At 35.1% G+C, this 24,460-nt stretch overlaps 2 protein-coding genes across 2 annotated transcripts; one reads left to right on the top strand and one right to left on the bottom strand.

Moving 5' to 3' along the window:
• Window positions 1-274: 274 nt before the first annotated feature.
• LOC142642187 (putative disease resistance protein At4g27220) lies at window positions 275-4,122 on the bottom strand. The gene is made up of 2 exons (XM_075816539.1): window positions 907-4,122; window positions 275-587 (listed from the first exon to the last, which is right to left on the bottom strand). Exons 1-2 carry the CDS (start codon window positions 4,059-4,061, stop codon window positions 548-550), a joined length of 3,195 nt encoding a protein of 1,064 aa, XP_075672654.1. The 5' UTR covers window positions 4,062-4,122; the 3' UTR covers window positions 275-547.
• A 6,805-nt stretch (window positions 4,123-10,927) lies between these two features.
• LOC142643437 (DExH-box ATP-dependent RNA helicase DExH10) lies at window positions 10,928-23,795 on the top strand. The gene is made up of 17 exons (XM_075818064.1): window positions 10,928-11,016; window positions 11,918-13,113; window positions 14,070-14,384; window positions 14,525-14,629; window positions 14,728-14,796; window positions 15,526-15,693; window positions 15,785-15,856; window positions 15,947-16,063; window positions 16,320-16,529; window positions 16,669-16,827; window positions 17,424-17,513; window positions 17,640-17,732; window positions 18,183-18,336; window positions 19,729-19,877; window positions 19,968-20,063; window positions 20,905-20,997; window positions 23,412-23,795. Exons 2-17 carry the CDS (start codon window positions 12,013-12,015, stop codon window positions 23,520-23,522), a joined length of 3,102 nt encoding a protein of 1,033 aa, XP_075674179.1. The 5' UTR covers window positions 10,928-11,016; window positions 11,918-12,012; the 3' UTR covers window positions 23,523-23,795.
• The last annotated feature ends 665 nt before the right edge of the window (window positions 23,796-24,460 follow it).

The following is a 24,460-nucleotide window of genomic DNA, read 5'->3' as shown; positions in this document are numbered from 1 at the left end:
GTGCACCAAGCCCACAAATAAATATGACTACAAACAGTAATTGAGCTCCAAAATCTATCAATTGAGCTTCTTCCAACCCTAATAGTCATTTTCATTGTCATTTTCCTTTTTTCTTTTCTCTTTTAATGAAACAGATATAGCAACCTAACACTTGTACATTACCACACCCTAGTGTCCACATGATAGTATATCACTCTCAGCATTTCCAAAAGATCTCACTTTCCAAAAGTTCTCACATATAAACTCTAATTTTCTGTAGAATCTCACATCTAAACATTGTTACCATATTAGAAGGAAATAAAAAATTTTCGATTAAAATACAATCCCATATTAGAAGTACATCAAGCATTTGAACAAGCTAATTCAGATATCCTGGCTACACAATTGCCATACAACATTAAAAGACGACGAATAAAGAAGCTAACAACATATTTTCTTTGAAAGAAATGCAGCTCCTTAAGAATCCAAATGACAGCCTCTTCAAGTCCATGCATTTGAAAGCAGCTTGCAGCACACTTCTACACGAGCTGCCTATCCAGTGTCATCTCTATTCCACAGCATTTGACATATCTTCCGGTTCTTTCAGTCTTAAGAAAATTAACAAGCAATAGGGTAAAGAATTAATAAATTGTAGGATATATATATATATATATATGTATGTATGTATGTATGTTTATATACACACATTCAAATTAATTAGGAATCGCCTAGTGATATCACGTTTTCCTGAAATTGCTAGAATCACTATTGAAAGTGGTTTGAAAAATTGGACACCAAGAAGAATGTCAGACATAATCAATTGCATGAACAAATAAAATGCTTGATAAAATATGTATTCTCTACTACATGAGGAAAATAAATGTGGATAAAAAGCTGAATGTAGCGAAAACCATGATGGAAACATACCTCTTCTTTAGGAGGTTATAGTGGCGTTCATTGTTAAAGTGGACTTGTTTGGAGCTGTGAAAGTCAGATGTTCTGAAATTTGGACAGGCTCGCACATGCAAATGTTCCAGAAAAGGGAACTCCAAGGAAGAATTTCCATCATAGAAATTAACAAGAAGTGCTAGATTTTGCAGTGCTAAGGTCTTTAGTCGAGGTAATGTAATTTTATCCAGAGTAATTCCACCATCTTTCTGAATAATTGCATCCAAGTCAGAGCAATCCTCTACCCAAAGCTCTTCCAATTGCAAAAGACCTTGAGACATGCAGGGTGAGAAGAGAAATTTCAATTTGTTGCATTTAATGACAATCACAATTTTGACATTTCTGAAATCTGCAAACTGACAAGGGCCTTTCCATATGCTTGCTAATTGAGAAAGATTGTCCAATCTGAGTTCTTTTAACCTTTCCAAGTAACGACGTCCTTCCTCTAATCCTTCAAATCCAAACACCTCCTTAATAGAATTCCCAGTTACCTTCAGCATTTCCAGATTATTCAACCTCTGTATCATGTTTGAATGCAGAAGGGAGTTCTCCAGGTTACTACACTGTTGCACCTCCAAGAATTTAAGTTTTTCAAAGGACCCAGGTGGTAGTTGACCAACACATATCTCTTTCACAGATTCCATATCGTGAATGTGTAATTCCAGCAATTTTTCAAACACTGGAGTGTTTGGGATACCCTCAGCTGCTAAGGGTATTAAACATTGTTCACTGTTGCTTTCTTGAATATAGAGACACTTCAAACCAAACAACCTCCCCTTATCATATTCAACAAGAATGTTTTTGAAATTCCAGCACCATGAATAGATAAGCATCTCTGCTTTCTCGGCCACAGCCTTAATGAACCAATCTGGTAAGTTGCTCATTGTAGTGTCAATATACAAGGTCCTTGTTCGTACCCGTTTTAATATGGACAAGCTCGCATTCAGTAGCCTGTTTAATAATGATGCATTTATACATATGTCAAACTTCTCCCACTTTGGACTACAGTTTACATTAAGGGGCAAGCAATTAACACCTTCTATGTCAATATTCAAAACTGTTAGTTGAGGCAAGTTTATCAACTCTTCCAGGCTTGCATTCCTTTCTTCGTTGGTTCCCCCCAACCTATTACCCCATTGGCAAAAGCTTCCTTGCAAGTATAACTCCTCCAACCCATGTAATCTTGATATTATGTTCGGCGAGATAGTTTGGATATACTCACAAGATCTCATATCCAACATCCTTAACTCAGTCAATTCTGCTAATTCTTCTGGGAAGGTACTAATCAAAGATCTATTGAGGCTAAGTATTTCCAGCTTCTTGAGTCCTCCTAATATGGAAATATCTTTTGACTTGCAACGATCCATATATAAGGTGCAAAGGTTCTCTAGGAGTCTAATTGATGGTGGAAGTGACAATATCGGCAACCCACTTATATCCAACACCTTAAGGGTATTCATTCTATTAAAAAAACCACTTGGGATTTCCCCCAAATTTTTATTTTCCTGCAACAACAAGGCTTGGAGTTTAGGGCATACTGGCTCATCAGGAAGTCTTTTGATATCATTGAACATAACTGAGAGTGCGGTGTAGCTTTCAAATTGAGTGTCTCGCCGTGGCCACTCTTCTAAAGCAGAACCAGCTTGTGCCATAAAAAGCTCCTCACTTCCTGATGATGATATCAATTTAGCTGTATCGCGTACAACATCATGCATTTTTACAAACGCGTCCTCATCGCACTTTAACAACAATCCTGAGTCTATGAGATTTTTGGTGAAGGTATCAGCATCTCCTCTAGCTTCATCCAATGTGTCAACATGATGAAACAAGCGCAGCCCCATCCCATACCTCGCCAAAACCTCCTTGCTGATATTGTGATCTTCTGGAAAGAGACAACACATCAAGAAGCACGCCTTGGCTTCCCGATCTTTCAAAAAATCATAGCTCAACTTAATGCATTCAGTAACTTTTTCCTGATGATCAGGGTTTGGAGATACTGACCTTTTAAGTCGCCTCGCTGCCTTTTTCCATTCTTCCTCATCTTTGTCACCCAGCGCCCTTGCCACTGTTACTAGTGCCAAGGGAAGGCCCTGACATTCCCCTGCAACCTCGCGAGCTACAGCTTCAAATTCAGTGGAGTCAAAAACTGTGTTTGCTGTCTTTATGAATAGATCCCAAGAATCCTCCGGGGATAAGATATTGAGATGGATCCTATTTTCTTTGCATCCCATCGAATTGCAAACATGTTCTCGTCTCGTAGTCAGTAAGATCTTCGATTCACAAACCTCAAGGTCACTGCCAATTGGGATTCCAATGCTGGATAGATCAATCCATTCCCAGACATCATCCAAAATTACAAGGATTCTTTTATCTGCCATTATCTTTTCCCTCAGTTCTTTTGCTCTCCCTTCGTCACTCTTCTTTGTCAAAAGGAGTTCTAGACCGTCTGCAATGGAACTCTGAATTTTTTTGAGATTCACAGTCTGCGACACAGTGGCCATTACCACACGATGGAAGTGACCTTCAGTCATGACTTTTTCCGCAACTTGTTTTACCATTGTGGTCTTGCCCACACCGCCCATTCCATGAACCCCGACGATGTTGGTGTTGTTGTTGTCATCTTTCAGAGCTTTCAAGATGTCTTCGATAGCATTTTTGGTGGATTCAAACGACATGAAATGACCGGCTGGTGCTGGTGCTGTAGGTTCCGGAATTGCAGGCAGAGAAACAGTCTCAAAACTCTTCTTTTCTTCACAAATAACACCCATCTCTTTACCAATACTTACTGCTTGCTTGCTCAACTTGTGGCGTGAAAGCCAATCAGGAGAACAGCAAGCACAGGCGCATCTGTGGTTCTGGTTTGCTTGTACTTCATTGTCCAGAAGATTTTGAGCCTCAGTGGCTTTTTTATTGGCTCTTTGTAACCAGACTTGGACTTCATTTTTGATTCCTTCTCTATTTCTTTCTGCCTGCTCAACTGCATGTTTGACGTCCGACACAACAGCATTCAGTCTTCGTGCTTGATCTTTGAATTCGTTTATGTTTTTGGTGTAGTGAAGGAGGTAATCAATCTCTTGCAGAACTGGTCGACAAAAGCACTCTAGTGCATCCCTGCTGAAAGATGCAACATCCATGGTTGCTCAGAGGTTGCGTTTTTTTTTGTTTTTTTTTTTTTATTCTTGCTTTGTTGTTAATGTTTAGGTTTAGAGAGCGTACAAAGAAGAGGGCACTACTGTTAAAGTAATCTGCCACATTGTACAGCCAACCCAACAGAGAAAAAAAGGAACCCATTACAAAGAAAGGAATCTAGTTTTTTTATTTTTTTTCCTCTTTAATTTGGGTAATTTTGATTTGGTTAAATTTTGTTACCGCTCACTGTTGCACACACTCTTTTGAAATCTTGTTTTCAAAACACCAGTTATAATCGCCCCTTAAGTATGATTTGATTGGTTTAACTAGCATACATGATAGGCTTAGGTGGCATTTAACGAACACGTCAGGTCCTTTGCACAACGCATGGTAATAAGTTTGTTTACCTAAGAAAGAAGGTGGCTTGCGCTTGAAAAAGATTTCTGATTGGAATGTAGCTGCTGTGTTTCATTATGAAACATTTGGGAGCCTTTGGGTGGCTCGGGTGGGTAAGTGTTTACTAAAAGGCAAATGCTTTTGGATTTTCAAGCTTAATGGAGTCTTTTTCCCATGTGTGACTTTAGGATCATTTATGATGCAACTAGTGTATTTGAGGCAAAAGTATTGATGCTGCCATGGATAATCCATCTATTACAATTTCGCAAATTTATTTATTCAAGATTTTATTGTTTACTCAAAAAAAAAAAAAAAGTAGGGATATTTATCTCACATTGGTTGTGTGTGTCTAGTGTCCGCTATTTATAACCCCAGTCTACAACTACAAAAATTAGACCCTTTTGTAGTTATACTCTAGTTATGTAATATATTATAAACTCGATATTACTATTTTCATGTGTGTTCTAATAAATATTACTGTTTGATGGGGTCCAAGTGTAAAGTTCAATTGAAGTAAAAGTTGTATGGTTTTAAAGGTTAAGTATGAGTCTTTTAAGATTAAAATAAGTTTTTTATTTGGTTTTTTTATAATAATAGTTATGGACAATTTCCTAGCTAGGGAAAATCTGTAATTTATTTGATTCTTGCAAATTAAGATTATTTTTATAGTTTAATTGAATATAGAATTGATTCTCAACCAAAAAAAAAATTAATATAGAATTTACTAGGATAACTTAAATATATTAGGTTTCATTATCTTTGGATCCAAGTTAGTTTTTTATCAGGTTTTAGTTTATTAGTCAAACTAGGGGCCTAATACTAATAATACATATACTTGTGCTTAATGCATTCTTTTTCTTTTTCTTTTTTCTTTTCTTTTTTTATGAAATGCTTAATATATTGAAAGGGGATGAAGTTGATAAAAAATATATATATGGAAGTGTTTTTTTTTTTTTAGAATCAAGATCGAAAAAATTTATAAATCAACACATGACTCTGTACTGAATTACAAAAGAGCCACATTATCAAGGCTGTCCTCCAACTAATATTGTGGTTCAACTAAACTTCTAACTTTTTTTGCTAGCTTATGAGTAGGCATTACCATTGTGTCTAATTTAAATAAAACAACATAACCTTAGAGTCCGTTTGGTTGGAGGTGAAACAGGAGTGATAGAAAATAGAGAAAAGTTGAGAGAAAACTAATTTTATGAGTATTTGGTTGGAGACAATGAGATGATGAAAAATTGGTGGGCTCAAATGTTTTCTCCTATGGCCCACCAAAATTGCATTTCCCCAGTTTAGGAAGAATAAAGGGGAGATGAATAGTTGTAGTCAATAACTAAATTACATTTCCTCCTCCTTTTACATCTACGAAGTCTTTTTCCTTTTCTGGGTGCTTTTGCTGTCTTGGGGCCGTGGATGTGTTGCCTTCTTTTTTAGGGAGGGGGTGATAGTGCTTCTGTTTTGTTTTTTTTTTTTTTTTTGGTTTAACTAGAAGTGATTTTTTTGGCATGATTTTTCTTTTTTGATAAATTTGGGTGGTCGCTTTTTCTTTTTATTGTTTGCTACTTTTTTGTTTTAATTAGGTATTATTTTTTAACAAGGACATATGAGTAAATTTGAACAAACTCATTTTTCACACCTCTCCACTTTTCCACTCCCAACTAAACACAAATGAGAGAAATTAATATTTTTTTCTCTTCCCATTTTTCTATCCATTCTCCATTTTTTATCCTCCCATTTTTCTATCTCTTCACTTCTCAAAATATTGGGGCATGTTGGTCTTTGTGTTCTTTTTCTCCACTTTTTTCCCCTTTCTTTCTTCTTTTCTTTCTTACGGGTATTGTTCATAGCATTGTTGGCATATTTGAAAAAATTATACTTCCATTTCTTTATGTTCTCTTTTCAACCAATAATAAAATATTTTCTATTTTGAACCAAAAACCTTTTTCCTAAAATGTTCTAAATCTAGTGGGTTTCAGTTAACTCAACTAGTAAAATCTCTAATAATTGAATAAGAGATCTAGAATTCAATCATCGCCTACATCAAAAATCAATTAGTGTCTTGATCTGATAATAAAAAGCTTAGTCTCATCAAGAGTAAACGTCATAAGTTGAAACTCTCTTTAAAAAAAAAAATTCTAAATCTAAAATCCACAAATCTTCCTAAATCTAAGCTTACTGCTATTGCCACAAGTACAAGTAGACAAATTTCCCAAATTGTCCTACGTCAATTTAATATCAAAGCCAAAATCCTACCACAAGTTCTTCACTAAAATCTTCTAACAACCAGAAGCCTCATCAAAGGATCAAGAATGCTTCGTGATCATCAGTGGTGGCATCGGTGTAGTCTCATTGAAATTGCCCAATAGATATTGACCACGGATGTAAGGGACCTATTGAGCTTCCCAACTAAAAAATTATCTCTGGTAAATTTGATAGTGATGACATGATGGAGCTTCACGATGGGTGAGGTAGAGGAAGAAGTTATTGTAGAAATGGAGGACATGGAGCTATTAGACGCCATTGCAGGGACAAAGAGAAGTGAAAATAATAAGGATGGGAAAAAAATTGAAAGGAACACACCAACATTGCTCTGTAGAGCCCTGATACCATGTAAAGTTACAAGAGAAGTTTGAAATATTCTCCATTCTCAAATATTCTACAATAGCATGTAATATATATGCCTCTCTACCTCTCTTCTTCAAATTGCATGCTTTTAATAGACCATAGACTTCATCAACCGCTACTACAATATATTTTACCAACATCTATCACGCTATTATAATTTTGAAATCTTGTTTTCAAAACACAAGTTACAATAGCCTGTTAAGTATGATTTGATTGGTTTAACTAGCATACATGATAGGCTTAGGTGGCATTTAACGAACACCTCAGGTCCTTTGCACAACGCATGGTAATAAGTTTGTTTACCCAAGAAAGAAGGTGGCTTGGGCTTGAAAAAGATTTCTGATTGGAATGTAGCTGCTGTGTTTCATTATGAAACATATTGGGAGCCTTTGGGTGGCTTGGGTGGGTAAGTGTTTACTAAAAGGCAAATGCTTTTGGATTTTCAAGCTTAATGGAGTCTATTTACCAAAGTATGACTTTAGGATCATTTATGATGCAACTAGTATATTTGAGGCAAAAGTATCGATGCTGCCATGGATAATCCATCTATTACAATTTCGCAAATTTATTTATTCAAGATTTTATTGTTTACTCAAAAAAAAAAAAAGTAGTAATATTTATTCCACATTGGTTGTGTGTGTCTAGTGTCCGCTATTTATAACCTCAGTCTACAACTACAAAGGTTAGACCATTTTGTAGTTATACTCTAGTTATGTAATATATTATAAACTCGATATTACTATTTTCATGTGTATTCTAATAAGTATTACTGTTTGATGGGGTCTAAGTGTAAAGTTCAATTGAAGTAAAAGTTGTATGGTTTTAAAGGTTAAGTATGAGTCTTTTAAGATTAAAATAGTTTTTTATTTGGTTTTTTTATAATAATAGTCATGGACAATTTCCTGGGAAAATCTGTAATTTATTTGATTCTTGCAAATTAAGATTGTTTTTATAGTTTAATTGAATATAGAATTGATTCTCAACCAAAGAAAAAAAAAATTAATATAGAATTTACTAGGATAACTTAAATATATTAGGTTTCATTATCTTTGGATCCAAGTTAGTTTTTTATAAGGTTTTAGTTTATTAGTCAAACTAGGGGCCTAATACTAATAATACATATACTTGTGCTTAATGCATTCTTTTTCTTTTTTCTTTTCTTTTTTTATGAAATGCTTAATATATTGAAAGGGGATGAAGTTGATAAAAAATATATATATGAAAAAATTATATTTCCATTTCTTTATGTTCTCTTTTCAACCAATAATAAAATACTTTCTATTTTGAACCAAAAACCTTTTTCCTAAAATGTTCAAAATCTAGTGGGTTTCAGTCAGCTCAACTAATAAAATCTCTGATAATTGAATAAGAGATTTAGAATTCAATCTTCGCCTACATCAAAAATCAATTAATGTCTTGATTTAATAATAAAAAATTTAATCTCATCAAGAGTGAACGTCATATGTTGAAACTCTTTTTTTTTAATTCTAAATCTAAAATCCACAAATCTTCCTAAATCTAAACTTACTGGTATTGCCACAAGTACAAGTAGACAAATTTCCCAAATTGTCCTACGTCAATTTGATATTAAAGCCAAAATCTTACCACAAGTTCTTCACTAAAATCTTCTAACAACCAGAAGCCTCATCAAAGGATCAAGAACGCTCTGTGATCATCGGTGGTGGCGTCGGTGTAGTCTCATTGAAATTGCCCAATAGATATTGACCATGGATGTAAGGGACCTATTGAGCTTCCCAACTAAAAAATTATCTCTGGTAAATTTGATAGTGATGACATGATGGAGCTTCACGATGGGTGAGGTAGAGGAAGAAGTTATTGTAGAAATGGAGGACATGGAGCTATTAGACGCCATTGCAGGGACAAAGAGAAGTGAAAATAATAAGGATGGGAAAAAAATTGAAAGGAACACACCAACATTGCTCTGTAGAGCCCTGATACCATGTAAAGTTACAAGAGAAGTTTGAAATATTCTCCATTCTCAAATATTCTACAATAGTATGTAATATATATGCCTCTCTGCCTCTCTTCTTCAAATTGCATGCCTTTAATAGACCATAGACTTCATCAACCGCTACTACAATATATTTTACCAACATCTATTACGCTACTATAATTTTGTTGGTAGTTGTCACTAACTCACTATTGTAATTGAGATAAGGATCATATTCTTTCAAAAGGGTCCTGTGAGGCACTCACTTGGCAATCTTTGAATATAAATTTTTGGTGGGTCAATCCGTCAATGTCAATTAGATCCCCACATTTTGGTTACAGTAAATTTATTCTTCAATATTTTCAACTTGTAGTTAACTTCCAATCAATTTCGATGACCAAAGTTGTATTTTTGTCTTTTTCTTATTCTCTCTTTTTTCATCATCTCTATCAAATGGATATTTGTGTGTGCAATGACCCCTTAGCCCAGCGAAGGAAGAGCCATTTGATCATCTATTTTTTAGAAAAATGCTATGTCCACAGTATTTTCATAACAAATTATAAATGGCAGGTTGTTAGTATTTGTTATTGTTGGGGCAAAAAAGTAGTCTCAGTAGTAAATTCAAATTTGAACCAATAAGATGATCAAAATCTCTAATAGTTGAATAAGAGATCTGGGGTTCAATTCCCGCTTATACCAAAAACTGATTGGTGTCTTGATCTGATGATAAAGAGTTATTATTAGAAGCGGACGCTATAGGTTGAAACTCCCTCTAACAAAATTTTTTTTTAACATTTGATAATTTGTTTTAGAGAATCATATTTCTATTGAAAACCCAATGCACTCCAACACACGCAATTATAACTCAATCTCAAACACATATCAGACCTAAAGAACTAAACAGCTCCAACGCCTAAACCCATTCCATCTCCTCTCCTTATACCACCGGACCTCCACCCCGCCATTGAAGCTGCCGCACATGTCGGTTAGGAGCTGGCATTGCCGCACTGGAGCTCCACCTCGTCGTTCAAGGTTTACCCCTTTTTCTTGATTCTTCACTGATTCTTACTTAATGGGTCTTCATTATTTTGATTCTTTTGGCTCTATACTTCTTGTTAACATTATGGGTTTGCCTTTTTCTCATCTGGGTATTGATTAGTTATTGATTTTTCTCTTCTAAACATAGATTTCTTATGCGGGTGTATATTTGTTATCAATTTGTGATTGTTTTTTTTGTTTACTTCAGGGCTTGTTTCTCTACCTACGATGCTGGTTTGGCAATATGGTTCTTGATTTTGGGCGATTCTTGGTCATATATTGACCACTTGTTCTTGTTTTGACATGAATGTATTATATGAGTGTGTTATCTAGAATAGAAGGGAAAAAATTTGAGTCTTTCTTTCCTATTCTGTGGCTTTTTTGTTTTCTGTTGTGGGTGTTTTATTTGCTTTATGTTGCTTGGTATATAGCCCACAAAGCAAAAATAAGATTGGGAGGAGGAGATGAAATGGGTTTAGCCGTTGGGGCTGTTTTGTTCTTCAGGCCTGATACGTGTTTGAAGATTTTGAGTCTAATTGAGTTATAATTATGTGTGCTGGAGTATATTGGGTTTTCAATAGAAATATATTGTGGCATTTATTTATTGGTAGCATAAAGAAGGCTCTTTATGCCAGCTCCTGACTGAAGGTTCTCTCTTTGTTTTATGATAATATTTCAAATCTATAACATTTACTCTACTATGCTTATTCTTTATTATTTCAAACTTTGTCCTATTAGTTCTTGGTGTTAATTAGCCGAATTTAGGTCCAGCCCAACAGCCCAAAATCCAGGATCGTACAATTTATAATATTTAATGGGCCTCGGCCCAAAAATTATAGACTATGAAATTAAATCCCTAATTTCAATTTGATCTTTCAGCCTCTCATGATTTGCCCAGAAAGAACGGCTAGCCTTAACTATTTCGCTTTCGTCATTGAAGAAAGGTACGCGAAAACCCTAATTCCTCTCTCTCTTTCTCTTATCTCAATGTGTTAATTTTGCTTATGAATTACAACTGAAGTGGGTTTGAACTTAGAGCAGTGTTTGTTAACTGAGAAAACGCTAGAAAAAATCTAGTTCCTTCCTATTTTTTTTTTTCATTAAGTTAATACTTACTTAGCAGAAAACAAAAACAAAAAACAAAGGAAGGATTTTTCTGCAGAAAGCATTGAATGTCAGCAAAGTAATGTATTTCTTTTCGCTTTTGGTTTTTGAAGTGGAATTCAGACTAGGGTGCTTGGTTACTGAAACAACTGGAATGTAAGTAAAAGAAAATTTGATTTTTTGAAACATTCCTAAGGAAGAGCACGCACTGTTGGACCTGAAAGTTAGGGCTTGAATGGATTTTTTGTTATATATATTTTTTATAATCCTAGATATTAATCCCTAAATATTGTTTGTGTTGCCTAACGTTAAGTCTAGAGACAAAAAATTTCACAACTGTTGGGTTGGTAATTTGTTGTTGATAGGTAAAAAAGTGATGTCAGTGGTGGGCCCAGATGAGAACAAGTAAAAACTTGTCAATGGTCAACACATTTGTTGTGAAAATTGTTGCGTTTGTAGCATTACTTGTTGTCTAAAAGAAGTTGGAAATGGTTAAAGTTGCTGCTGTGACAATGAATGTGATTGCGTGGACTTCAACAATGAATGTTTGAATGTTTTTTTGTGATTGGTGTACACATCAGTTTGTAAGTCTTATGCAGTAAAATTTGTAGTATCCCTAGCATTACTAAAAGAAGTTGTAGGTTTTTCATATTAGAATTTTTAAGTCTAGAAGCCTCTAAAGAATGAAAATTTTCTGTTTTTATATGAACCTTTATATGTTATTTTCTAATTTCTGTACAGAAACTAGCCTTGGTAAATAATTTGAGGGTTTTAGTTGATCGAGCTTAAGCCATATTGAAGCGAAGTTGAGAACCAAAGTAGGTCTAATTTTTGCAATGGAAGAATCTCCGACGCTTGGAAAACGAAAAGAACCTGAAACTGAACAATCTACAGTCACCGAAACCCCTAGTCAAGGATCCACTCCAAAAAGACAAAGAGAACCTGAAGATTCAGAGCTTCTTGTAACTCCAATTCAACAATCTACCCCCACTGGAAAAAGCGAACCTGATGATTTAGAGGTGACCAGAACCCCCAATCAAGAATCCCTTCGAAATCAATCCAATCTGACGCGCACGTGCATCCATGAGGTTGCAGTGCCAAGTGGGTATACTTCAACCAAGGTTGAATCTATTCATGGAACGCTCTCTAATCCAATGTATAATGGCAAGATGGCAAAGACATACCCGTTTACGCTTGACCCATTTCAGCGGGTCTCTGTGGCATGCTTAGAACGGAATGAGTCGGTTTTGGTGTCAGCCCATACTTCAGCAGGTAAAACTGCAGTTGCTGAGTATGCTATTGCAATGGCTTTTAGAGAGAAGCAGAGAGTTCTTTATACTTCGCCATTGAAAGCTTTGAGCAATCAGAAGTACAGAGAGCTTAGTCAGGAGTTTAAAGATGTGGGATTGATGACCGGTGATGTTACTCTGTCACCTAATGCTAGTTGTTTGGTCATGACAACTGAGATTCTGAGGGGAATGCTTTATAGGGGTTCGGAGGTTTTGAAGGAAGTTGCTTGGGTCATCTTTGATGAAATTCATTATATGAAGGATCGTGAAAGAGGGGTTGTTTGGGAAGAGAGCATTATATTTTTGCCACCAGCTATTAAAATGGTATTTCTTTCAGCAACAATGTCGAATGCCACTGAGTTTGCTGAGTGGATATGTAATATTCACAAACAGCCATGTCATGTGGTCTACACGGATTTCCGACCAACTCCTCTGCAACATTATGTTTTTCCCGTGGGTGGGAATGGATTGTATCTTGTGGTTGATGAGAATGAACAGTTCAGAGAGGACAATTTTCTGAAGTTGCAGGATACTTTCTCAAAGCAGAAGCTAGGTGATATTAACAGGAGTGTTAATGGAAGAGCAAGTGGGAGAATTGCAAAAGGTGGGAATGCTTCTGGTGGTTCTGACATATCCAAAATTGTGAAGGTGATATTTCCAATTTTGGGTGCTACATTTGATTGCAATGTTATTAGCAGCTTGAATTATTGTTTAATTTATGCTGATGGTTCTTCTCCTCTCCTTTTTTATTTTTATTTCTAAAAAATAATAATTTAATCCTGTCTGACTCAGGTGGTCTAAATCTTGGTACTTTGATCTGTTCTTTTGTTACTGATTTATTTTTTTTCTTGATTGCACCAATTGGCTTTATATTTTTATCAATTACATTACAATTCAAGATTAATTAAGACTTTCAGATTTTTTTTATGCCCATGCATTGAATTAAAAAGGCTGGACCTTGGAATGATGGCAAGTGCCCTCCATGCATATGATGTGTCAACATATTTGCTTTCTGTGCTGATATTATGAGGATATGGGAGAAGTCAATAATTAGAAGCTTGAATAATTTTTTTTTTTGTTTTGCTATATTGTACTCTTAGAAATGTGATTGCCCTTGCAGCAGTTTAGGAGTTAATTAGGTTCCCATAGCTAGATTTCAACCTCTTCTCATTGTTTGACTTTAGATGGAGATTGTATTGCTTGCTATTTATCAACAAAAGTTTGCTTTACGATGGAGACTTATACTTAGGTTGTGTTTGACATTGACTTAAAAAGCCAACTTTTTTTATTATTTAGCTTATTGTTGCTACTATTCATCTTATTTTTGGTACTATTCATGGGTCTCATTGTACTAATTTAGCTACCTTTTAGCTTTATTTACAATACTTTCAGCAAAACATTTTCAGTTTCAATTAAATAAGCTGTTCCTAAACGGACTCTTAGTGGACTAGAATTTTTTATGTTAGGCAGGCAGATCTGCACACTGACTATATATTGTTAGTTATTAAAATCTTAGGTTTCTTTGCTGGTTTTTTATAGCATAAAATATCACAGCATACTTATTGCTTGAGTTGGTTGTTTTTTTTTTTTTTTTTTTTTTTCAGATGATTATGGAACGAAAATTCCAACCGGTAATCATCTTCAGCTTCAGTAGAAGAGAATGTGAACAACATGCGATGTCCATGTCCAAGCTTGATTTTAATAGCCAAGAGGAGAAGGATACCGTGCAAGAGGTTTTTCGAAATGCAATACAATGCTTGAATGAGGAGGACAGAAATTTACCTGCCATTGAGTTAATGTTGCCACTACTTCAGCGAGGTATTGCTGTTCATCATTCTGGCCTTCTTCCTGTTATCAAGGAATTGGTTGAGATTCTTTTTCAGGAAGGCCTTGTAAAGGCCCTTTTTGCCACAGAAACAGTAAGATTATCTCTATTACCCCCCCTCCCCCCCAAAAGAAAACCCCCTTTCTTTGTATCAAAAATTTTCTTTTATTGTTGCCTTAGTCTCTGGATAAAATGATGATTGATAAGATTTACAATAACTTATCATTGTGACAGTTTGCCATGGGTTTAAACATGCCCGCAAAAACTGTTGTTTTCACAGCTGTCAAAAAATGGGATGGTGATAGTCATCGTTTAATTGGATCTGGTGAATATATACAGGTGACCAAAGATTTCATTGCTTTTTTTAATTATTTTTTAGCATCCAGCAAGACAACTTTGTACATGCACTCGTATAAAATTTTTTAATGATATTTTAGATGAGTGGACGGGCTGGACGTCGCGGCAAAGATGAGCGTGGTATCTGTATTATTATGATTGATGAGCAGGTGATTCTATGGCTAGTTTTCTCTCTTTGTATTACATGATTTTCTGTTCATGTATTCTCGTGATCATAGAGACTTTCTGTAACTTTTCTTTCATCAAACCCTTAGAAAACCTTTTCAGCATGAAGTTTTTATTTGACGTTGACCTTGTGGGATATTTTTGCTTTATTTCAACATTAATTTGTATTTCAAAGAAACATTGGTATTTCAACGTCAATTTTTTAGAAGAAATATTGGTCTTTCATGTCAAGCCTCAATAATGATTATAAGGCTTCTAGTTAGCTTTTCATAAGCAGCATGGACACTTCAAAAACCCCAGGTGTCTATGTTGGACATGCTGGGGGCACTCTTGCAAGTGTTTGCTCATTGGGTTGGGAGAATAAAATGTTTTTTATTTAAAAATAATCCTTTGATTTTAGATCCCTTTTGTTGAAGGTCGTTCGAGCTTTTCCTAGGAGTATGGCATGGGTTACTATGTTTTTTAAGATTTGGTTAGTTGTTATTTATTTTGAAAACTTAAAATTAACATAAAATATGCCTACAAATAGATAAAATATAACTAAAGATATATATTGATTAATTAATTGTCATATCCCCACCATATCATGTCCTAATTTTTCAAGAATTGCTATATTTCCATGTCCCATGTTGTGTTGTGCCTGAGTCCATGGTCATTAGATCTCTTGTTGGATTTTCAAAAACAAGTGAGGATTATTTATTTATCTTTAACAGATGGAGATGAATGCTCTGAAGGACATGGTTTTGGGTAAACCTGCTCCATTAGTTAGTACTTTCAGGCTGAGCTACTACTCAATTTTGAACTTAATGAGTCGTGCCGAAGGCCAGTTTACTGCTGAACATGTAATAAAGAATTCATTTCATCAATTTCAGTATGAAAAGGTATTTTCTGAACCCTTCTTTTAATCCTTTTATTTTAATCTTTACTTGGTGCATGATGATTGGTCACTCACCAATTTTTCCTTCTGCATAGGCCTTACCTGATATAGGGAACAAGGTTTCCAAGCTGGAGCAGGAAGCTACCATGCTTGATGCTTCAGGAGAGGTAACATTTTTCATTTGGTCCTTGGACAGTCCACAAAATCATTTTTTAATTTTTGTTGTGTTTATTCATATCTTTTTGTTTTTTCTGTAGGCTGAAGTTGCTGATTATCATAAGCTAAAACTGGATATAGCCCAACTTGAGAAGAAGTTGATGGGAGAAATAACTAGGCCTGAAAGGGTCCTCTACAATCTTCGTCCTGGTCGACTGGTATGTGATAATATAAAATATTGTTGTCCTCTTTTCTTATTTTTAGTTTTTTTTTTTATTTGGGTTTTTTAGTTTAGGGCATATGCTTGGCTTCATGTTTTCTCTATGTAGCTTTGCTTGTAATCTTTTTCTTTCATTTAATTCTTACTGTTTTTCAGTATATGCTAGTTTAGGGCATATGCTTGGCTTCATGTTACGATGGTGCATGGTACATTTATGCTTCTTGTTTCACTTGGAAGCACTTTTTTGATTGTAGGTCAAGATAAGGGAAGGTGGAACAGATTGGGGTTGGGGAGTTGTGGTCAATGTTGTTAAAAGGCCATCCACTGGGGTTGGTTCATTGCCTTCACGTGGGGGTGGTTATATTGTTGATACTTTACTTCATTGCTCTCCTGGTTCAAGTGAGAATAGTTCACGGCCAAAACCATGCCCGCCCCGCCCTGGAGAGAAGGGTGAAATGCATGTGGTGAGTTGAGACATATTTGACAGCAGTATTATTATTACTACTACTACTACTACAATTTTTAGTTGTGGTTCAGAGAACTATTCATGCTAAGTATGCGAAATGTTTAGAGTTTAATTTTTTTAATTTCTATCTACTTTAGGTCCCTGTTCAGTTGCCCCTAATTTCTGCTCTAAGCAAACTGATGATATCTATACCTCCTGATCTCCGGCCACTGGAAGCCAGGCAAAGTATATTGCTTGCTTTACAGGAGCTGAACACTCGCTTTCCGCAAGGCCTTCCAAAGCTTAATCCTGTAAAGGTAACTACTTTAGCTGCATTATGATAATATGATGTGCCTGTTGTTGTCACTAATTTGTTGCTGTTTTTCCTCTTCTTCTTCTTGTTCTCAGCCCCACCCCCCCCCCCCCCCCCCCCCACAAAAAAAAAAAAAAAACCTAAAAGCCAAAAGTAAAAATAAGTCATGTTTTGGTACATACAGGCATGGGAATCAGGGATGTCATGTATTCATTCATGACCATGGTTCCAGTAAAGGTAGCTATTAGCTGTATTAAGATATTATGATGTGCTTGTTGCCACTGACTGTTTTTTCTTCTTCCTCTTGTTCTCTTTCTCCTCTCCACCCCCCACCCCCCCTCCTAAAACCCCCTTCTCTCCCCAAAAAATAAACATAATAAGGCTAAAAAATAAAGACATCTTTTGGTACATGCAGGCATGGGAATCAGGGATTTCATGTATCCCTTCATGACCATGGTTCCTACATGACCTGTCCTTGAGGTGGTATGACTACTTACCAATGGGTATTTGGAAGGCTTTATTTTTGTTGTGTGATAGAATGTTGGATATTGGATAAAACTAGACTGGTGTTTTTTTTTTTACTCTAATATTGAAATGCAGGATATGGGCATTGAAGATTCAGAAATTGTTGAGTTGGTGAACCAAATTGAGGAACTTGAACGGAAGTTATATGCTCATCCACTTAACAAGGTTTATCCTAGTTTTTAGAATGAACACTGCTATTCTATCGTTTTGTGAAGTTTTCGAAGATGTGTGTAGGTCACATTGTTCTTTGCTATAATGAGTTTTCATAACCATTTCATTTTGAAAATCCAGTCTCAAGACGTGCATCAGATGAGATCTTTTCAGAGGAAAGCTGAGGTGAACCATGAAATTCAACAACTTAGGTCGAAAATGCGTGATTCCCAGGTTTGCCTTTGTTGGTTGCTCCTTTCTTAACTGGATATGACTTCTATTTGAATCATTTTGCTTGGGTCATGAACTCAATACTGGATGAGGGTCAACCACATTGAGCGTGTACTAGATTGCAAATCTTGTTACCCCCTAACCCCCACTCCTGGTTTCTCTTTCTGCCTTCGTGAAAAGAAATTATTTCACTGGTTTTAACCATTACAATCAGCGTAGATCCTTTTGAATGAGCCTGCAGAGTCTGGCTGTGGTATCTTATTTATTTCACTCTTTTCCTTAATATGTGGAGAATACGCTCATGTTAAAAAAGCATATGGAAGACCATGCAGATTTCCATATTAATAGTCAGATATTAATGTTAAATGATGTTATCTAACATGCCCCCTTGGGTAATCTTCTCTTTTCCATATGTTTTGTTGTTTAATTTTGAATTCTCATCAATTTTTGCAGCTTCAAAAATTTCGTGATGAACTTAAGAACCGGTCACGGGTCTTGAAAAAGCTTGGTCATATTGATGCTGATGGTGTTGTCCAGTTGAAGGGTCGGGCAGCCTGCTTGATAGACACAGGCGATGAGCTCCTTGTCACTGAACTGATGTTTAATGGTGACTTTACATGAACTGTTCCTTTTGTGGTCTTCAAAATCTTATAATTATTTTCTGCCTATCAAAAAAAAAATTCTTATAATTATTTCTCAAATCCTCTCTTCCTGAACTATCTAATTATCAAAAAATAATCTTATAATTATACTATGTGCAATATTAGGCTGGTTAGGTTGGAATTGGCTGGCCAAATTTAATGAGGAACATGTCATATGATCAAGGCTATTTAGCCCCATTAGGGCTTATAAGAAAGCTGACCCCAATCTATGGGAATTTTCCACGTCTGTTCTTATCCAGCTCTGGAGAATTAAGAAATATATGTTCTCTTATATACAACAACTACTTATGTACAAACATTATATTTTTACGAGGTGGACTTCACAAATCTGTTTGTGAAGAATTATGCCCACATGAGGCAAGTGAGCAGGATCTAGATAATGCAGGAGGCACAAAGAGATCTTTATTTTAATTTAGTTTTATTTATTTTTAGAGGCAATTGTTATTTTTTATTGGACACATTTTTTTAATTTAGGTCCCAGTAGTTTATTACTTTATTAGGTTATTAGTATTTTATTTCCTAGAAGGTTAATTTTGTAATTTAATAATAATTAGGGTTTCCTATGCGAATTAAAATTAGGCTTAAGTACTCCTATATTCATAAAGTTATGTACTCCTATGAAGTGGATTCTTCTATTGATTAAACTTTCTATTGAAATTGTCTCCATAGTCTGATGCTGACTTTAACCAACACTAGGTGTTAACTACTAGATTCTCAATCTTTATTTTTCTGTTATTTTATTTTGTTGTAAAATTGATCTGATTTGTCTTGCAGCAATGCTTCAAACAAACTGAACTTTGCTCTGGTAACAAATTTGATGTTGAATGAACTGGAACAATTTGACAATAAAATTAAAGAATAGGAAAATAAAGATAGAAAACCTAGGAGTCAACACCAAACAAAGGAAAACCACTAGAGAAGTCAACACCTAGGGTTAGTTGGAGTTGGCACCAGATCATGGAGATAATTTCAATTGAAAAATTATTCATCAGAATAATCCCCTTCATAAGTGTACAATACTTTGCTTATATAGGAGTACTAAAGCCTAATTCTAACTAACATAGGAAACCCTGACCATTATTGAAGTACAAAAAATAACCATGCTTCTAGGAAATAAAATAGTATTAACCTTATACAGTAATAAACTCTGAGGTTTAATTTAATTACCTATAAAAAAAAAGTAATACTATGAGGACCTAAATAAAAATACAATTGCTAGCAATCTTCAATAGTTCATACACCTACTTAATCCACAATTGCCACTGCTCTCCTCTATTGATTATCAAATTATTTAGCATAAATACGAATGTGAATTCTGATTGTATCTTTTTGACCAGGTACATTCAATGATCTTGATCATCACCAAATCGCTGCTCTTTCAAGTTGTTTTATACCAGGAGATAAATCAAGTGAACAGATACAATTGCGAACGGAGCTTGGGAGACCATTACAACAACTCCAAGAAAGTGCAAGAAGAATAGCAGAGGTGTTTTATCATTTAGCATTGTAGCTTGATTTCTGGTTCATGTATTCAATTTGCCGAATGAACAGTTACAAACGTATTTCTATTTTGCAGATTCAACATGAATGCAAATTGGATGTAAATGTGGATGAGTATGTGGAATCCACAGTAAGGCCATACTTGATGGATGTGATTTACTCTTGGTCAAAGGTTAGTCTATTACTGATGCATCAATCATTTTTGATAAGTAATAAGCTTTATTGATAGAAAAAAAAATACAAAAAAAGCCAAAGCACACAGCACGTGTACTAATGTATCAATCATACCTTTTGACACAGGATGTCAATGGAAGATTATGTTTCAGGAAATTAGTGTTAGGGTTTGTAGCCAATTTGGGAATTGGAGAAATTGATTGGGAATTAAGGGCTCACAATTTCAGCTGTACTATGAAAAACATTAAATAACTAGCATTGCATGAGTAGGTTCCTAGTAATTATTCTTTCCTAGTGAAAGAAAGAATCACACCTTCCAAGGCTTGGGAGAAACTCAATCCTGGCCATCAAAATTTAGATTATGCTAATGATAAAAAATGTCCCAATACAAAGCTTATATAAGATTCTCAAAAACCATTGCAACAATTAACCTTGACCCTCAAAATAAACTAATCTAAAGCACACATTATTATAAGATAAAACATATATAGGCCACGAAACTCCTGTGAGTTAGACCCAGAATATTCAGGAAACAAAAAAGTTGGACCCATGAATTATGAAAATTCTAAACTTCAGCACTGCTGTGAACAGAGTTTTCATATTTTTGGCTAACAATTTGATTGCATTATGTTGTATTTCATCCTTCCTGCTAGTGATGTCGCTTGGTGCTGATTCCTAGGTTATCTTTTCTTTATTTTTCTGTTCAATTTTATTGTTGCATCGTTTTAGTTTTGTGTTGCATCAAACCGCTCCCTTCTTTTTCTCTCCACACTCTCTCCTATTGTTTGTTAACTAATGAGCCATTCTGCTTGTAATTCTGCTTTTACTCATTCTTTCAGGGAGCAAATTTTGAAGAGGTTATACAAATGACTGATATTTTTGAGGGTAGTATTATTAGAAGTGCTAGAAGGCTTGATGAGTTTTTGAATCAGGTAAATTGATCAAATTTCTGGATATCTCATTCTATTATATTGTGAATTGTGGCGGTATAAATAGGAAGTGCTGGTTGCCAAGGGCTTTGTAGCTGAATTGGAACCTCCCCATGCACTAAGTGTTTGGGGGTCAAGAGAGAAAAGGGTTCGAGCTGCAGGATTAGCAGCGTATTATATTTATCTCAAAAAAAAAAGAAAAAAAAGAAGAAGAAGTGGTGGTGGTTGCTTTGATTCTCTTCTCATATGGTCTTCAATTTTCAGTAGAGCTTAGGTCTTGCATCATCCAGGATGATGTTATTTGATTTTCAGTTTTGAGTTTAGTCTTTCATCAATTAGTAATATTGCATTTTAGTACCATAAATATTGATATATACAAGTCAGAAAGAAAAAGATGAGAGATGTTAGATTGCATTTCCTTTCAGTGTAAATAAGGATGGAAGGTGAATTCATGGGTTCAATCTTGTGCAGGTGTGTGGTTTCTGTTTACTTAGAGAGAAAGGAAGGGAGTTTCTGCGTGGGGGGGTGGGGTTGTTATGTCTACTACATATGTAACAACTTGATTCAGACCTAGGACAATTATACCTTATCAGGCCAAAGATTTTTCTTTATGTTAGGTCTATTGCTTTAAATTGTACATTTACACAACAAATCCATATTTATCTGAAATATATTTTTCCAAAAAGAATATATGTGTGATGATATGGTTCAACTTCAGTTGACCCAAACTATAGACCTCTATTTCTTGAACCATCACCTTTTTGGTTCTCTCAATGACCTATTTTTTAAAAACATTGGGTACACATAAATGGGGTTTATGTTAAAGATATTGTTTATATGCTACTTGATAAACCTGAGAATTTAGGACTCAACTTTTACCTGAATTATGAACTGGACAATTGAAATCAAGTACTTTTTTAAATAGCAAAACTCATGAAGAATGAATTTTAGAAATAAGTGGATTAAAGATGAAAAGAATGGAAATCCTATCATTTTCTTTATTTGGATGAACCCCTTTTCTTTTGTGGAAAGGGGTTGGGGGGTGAAGATTTCAGATATAATGCATTGGTGTAATTAGTGACTGTAATTTTAAAGATTAGGCTGCAAGTGATACGGTACCTGTTGAAATATTTATATGTAAGTTTGGTCGTCATCACAATGGTGTTATTTGGATGGTTGTCCTTCATTGCTTGATGTGGCGCATTTGGCAAGAGAGAAACAACCGGTGCTTTGAGGATTCAGAAAGGACAATAGCTGTGCTTAGATTTTTCTTCTTTAGAATGCTGACTGATTGGAAGTGCTTCGTTGGAAGCCATTCCATATTTTCAATCTATGATTTGATGGATGTTTGTTACGTATGTACTTGATTGTTATGATCCCAGCTGTATGTGTCATGTATATATGGGTGATTCTTTTCTATGATTTGAATAAATTTTACATTATTTATATATATATATATATATATAAAAAAAAAAAAGTAGTGTGTTAGTGAAGTAGTGAAGACTCACATTGAATAATAATGACAAGAGTGAGTGGTTAATACATCATAATTAACATGATCAGGCCAAACCAATTGGTTTAAACTTTTGGGTCAAGTGATGTACCTATATGTTACATTAACTCCTTAGTTGAAGTTTCTAACGTATTGGCTCCCCAGCACTCCTAGTAGTAATAGTGTCAGTTATGAAGATAATGTTGTTATGGCGGTGACATTGGTGCTGCATTGGCAATATGGTACTAGATGTTTGTTGTGAGACGCTAGTTTTGCAGTGGTAATGCTTGTTATGACTATGAGAATGGTGCTAATGGCAGTGAATGCAAGTGAATCTTGGTGATGGTGTGGTGGTGCTGCAATGGGGGTAGCTGGTATCACACTATACCATAACTGTGTAACATACAAAAACTAGGGTTATATATGAGAGAGGAAAAATTAGAATATTTTGATAGATTATAGTAACAGAAGGGTTTTCATGTATGGATAGCTTTTCACTTCTTACATTTATTGGGAGTAGCTGGTGTTGGACACTATGTCATTGTCTAGTGACCTCCATGGCTGTGTTCCTGGATGATGTTTGTTTGGGTTATTGTGATGATATTTTAAATAGCTAGTTGGTGGCTCTCTTGAAAACCATAAAAATGGATGAGCCACAGTGGCTTGTTTCAACAGGTGCTTTCATTCAAATCTCACAAAACATGCAGATGTTACTTTCCTTGGGGACAGTTCTCTGTTGAACAAGCAATATGTGTGTGTTTGTGCGTGCTATTTTCCCAAGCTGTTCTTTTGTTTGAATCTGTATACTTTGGAGCTGGAATGTTAATTCTTGATATATGAAAATTTGCCACTCAGAACTCTCTTTTTTTCCCCCTGAATTCCAATTCCCTCTTCTTCTTTTTTTTCTTTTTTTTCTTTTTTTCAGTTGCGTACTGCTGCTCAAGCTGTTGGTGAAGCTAATTTAGAGAACAAGTTTGCATCAGCTAGTGAAAGCCTTCGCCGAGGTATAATGTTTGCAAATTCCCTGTATTTGTAAATCATCATCCTGCAGATCTGGGAATGAAGATGTATCTCCCATAGCAAATGCCGGATCACATTTGAGGTATCCTTCTTGTGGCATGAGGTGAGTTAAGTATTTTACTCTTTCATTTTTGTTCTTTTTGCATTAAGTTCCTTGTAAAACTTTCTTTTATATATTTATTTTTAGGTTATTCAATCAATTGATAACACACATTGTATACATGCAGTCTAGGGAATTGATTTCTGTAAAAGATAGTTGAGAAAGTAATGCAGAATCTCTTAAATGATAGCTGTCATTTTTTTTTTTTTCTTTTTGTTTATTTTTTTCCCATGTTCATTAACAAATTTACACCTTTAAAACTCCACGCCACACTGGGCAGGCCCAGTTAATTGTCAATTTAGCTAAGTTTTTTTTTTTTTTTTAATTTATTTATTTTAAACTCAGTTTGCCAATAAGATGAGAAAGAGTGTAACCAAAAAAGACAAAATCTACTTTTCTGTACATTTTGTTTTTCCCTCAGCAGTAAATTGCTACAATATGAAGCACTTTCTTATGATTTGCTTCTGACGTAGATATATATATATATATATATTTTTTTTTTTAAATTTTCAACACGTAAAAATAATAAGACTAAGTTCTTATAACTTGTTCTTATTGGAGACGGTTGGACCTTTGGATTTTTCATATTGGTTTTAATCAATACTGCCTTTCCACGGGAGTCTCTTTTGAAGATATTAGAGACTGGGGGATCGATGAAGTGGGGTTCTTGATATGGTTCAGAGATCTTCGGGATAGATCACTCTAAGATAATTGCTGGACATGCCTGAGTTTTAAACCATTGACTAAACCCCATCACTGAAAAGAAATTATAACCTTTTTGCTTCATGATAAATATTATGGGAGATTGATATAGATTAGTTCGGCCCTGGATTCCAAGTCATGACTCATGAGCC

This window comes from Castanea sativa, chromosome 7, assembly GCF_040712315.1.
Source record: "Castanea sativa cultivar Marrone di Chiusa Pesio chromosome 7, ASM4071231v1".
In the NCBI taxonomy this organism is placed as follows: Eukaryota; Viridiplantae; Streptophyta; class Magnoliopsida; order Fagales; family Fagaceae; genus Castanea; species Castanea sativa.
The sequence above is the reverse complement of the archived record's forward strand: the minus strand, read 5'-3'. Positions and strand labels throughout refer to the sequence as shown.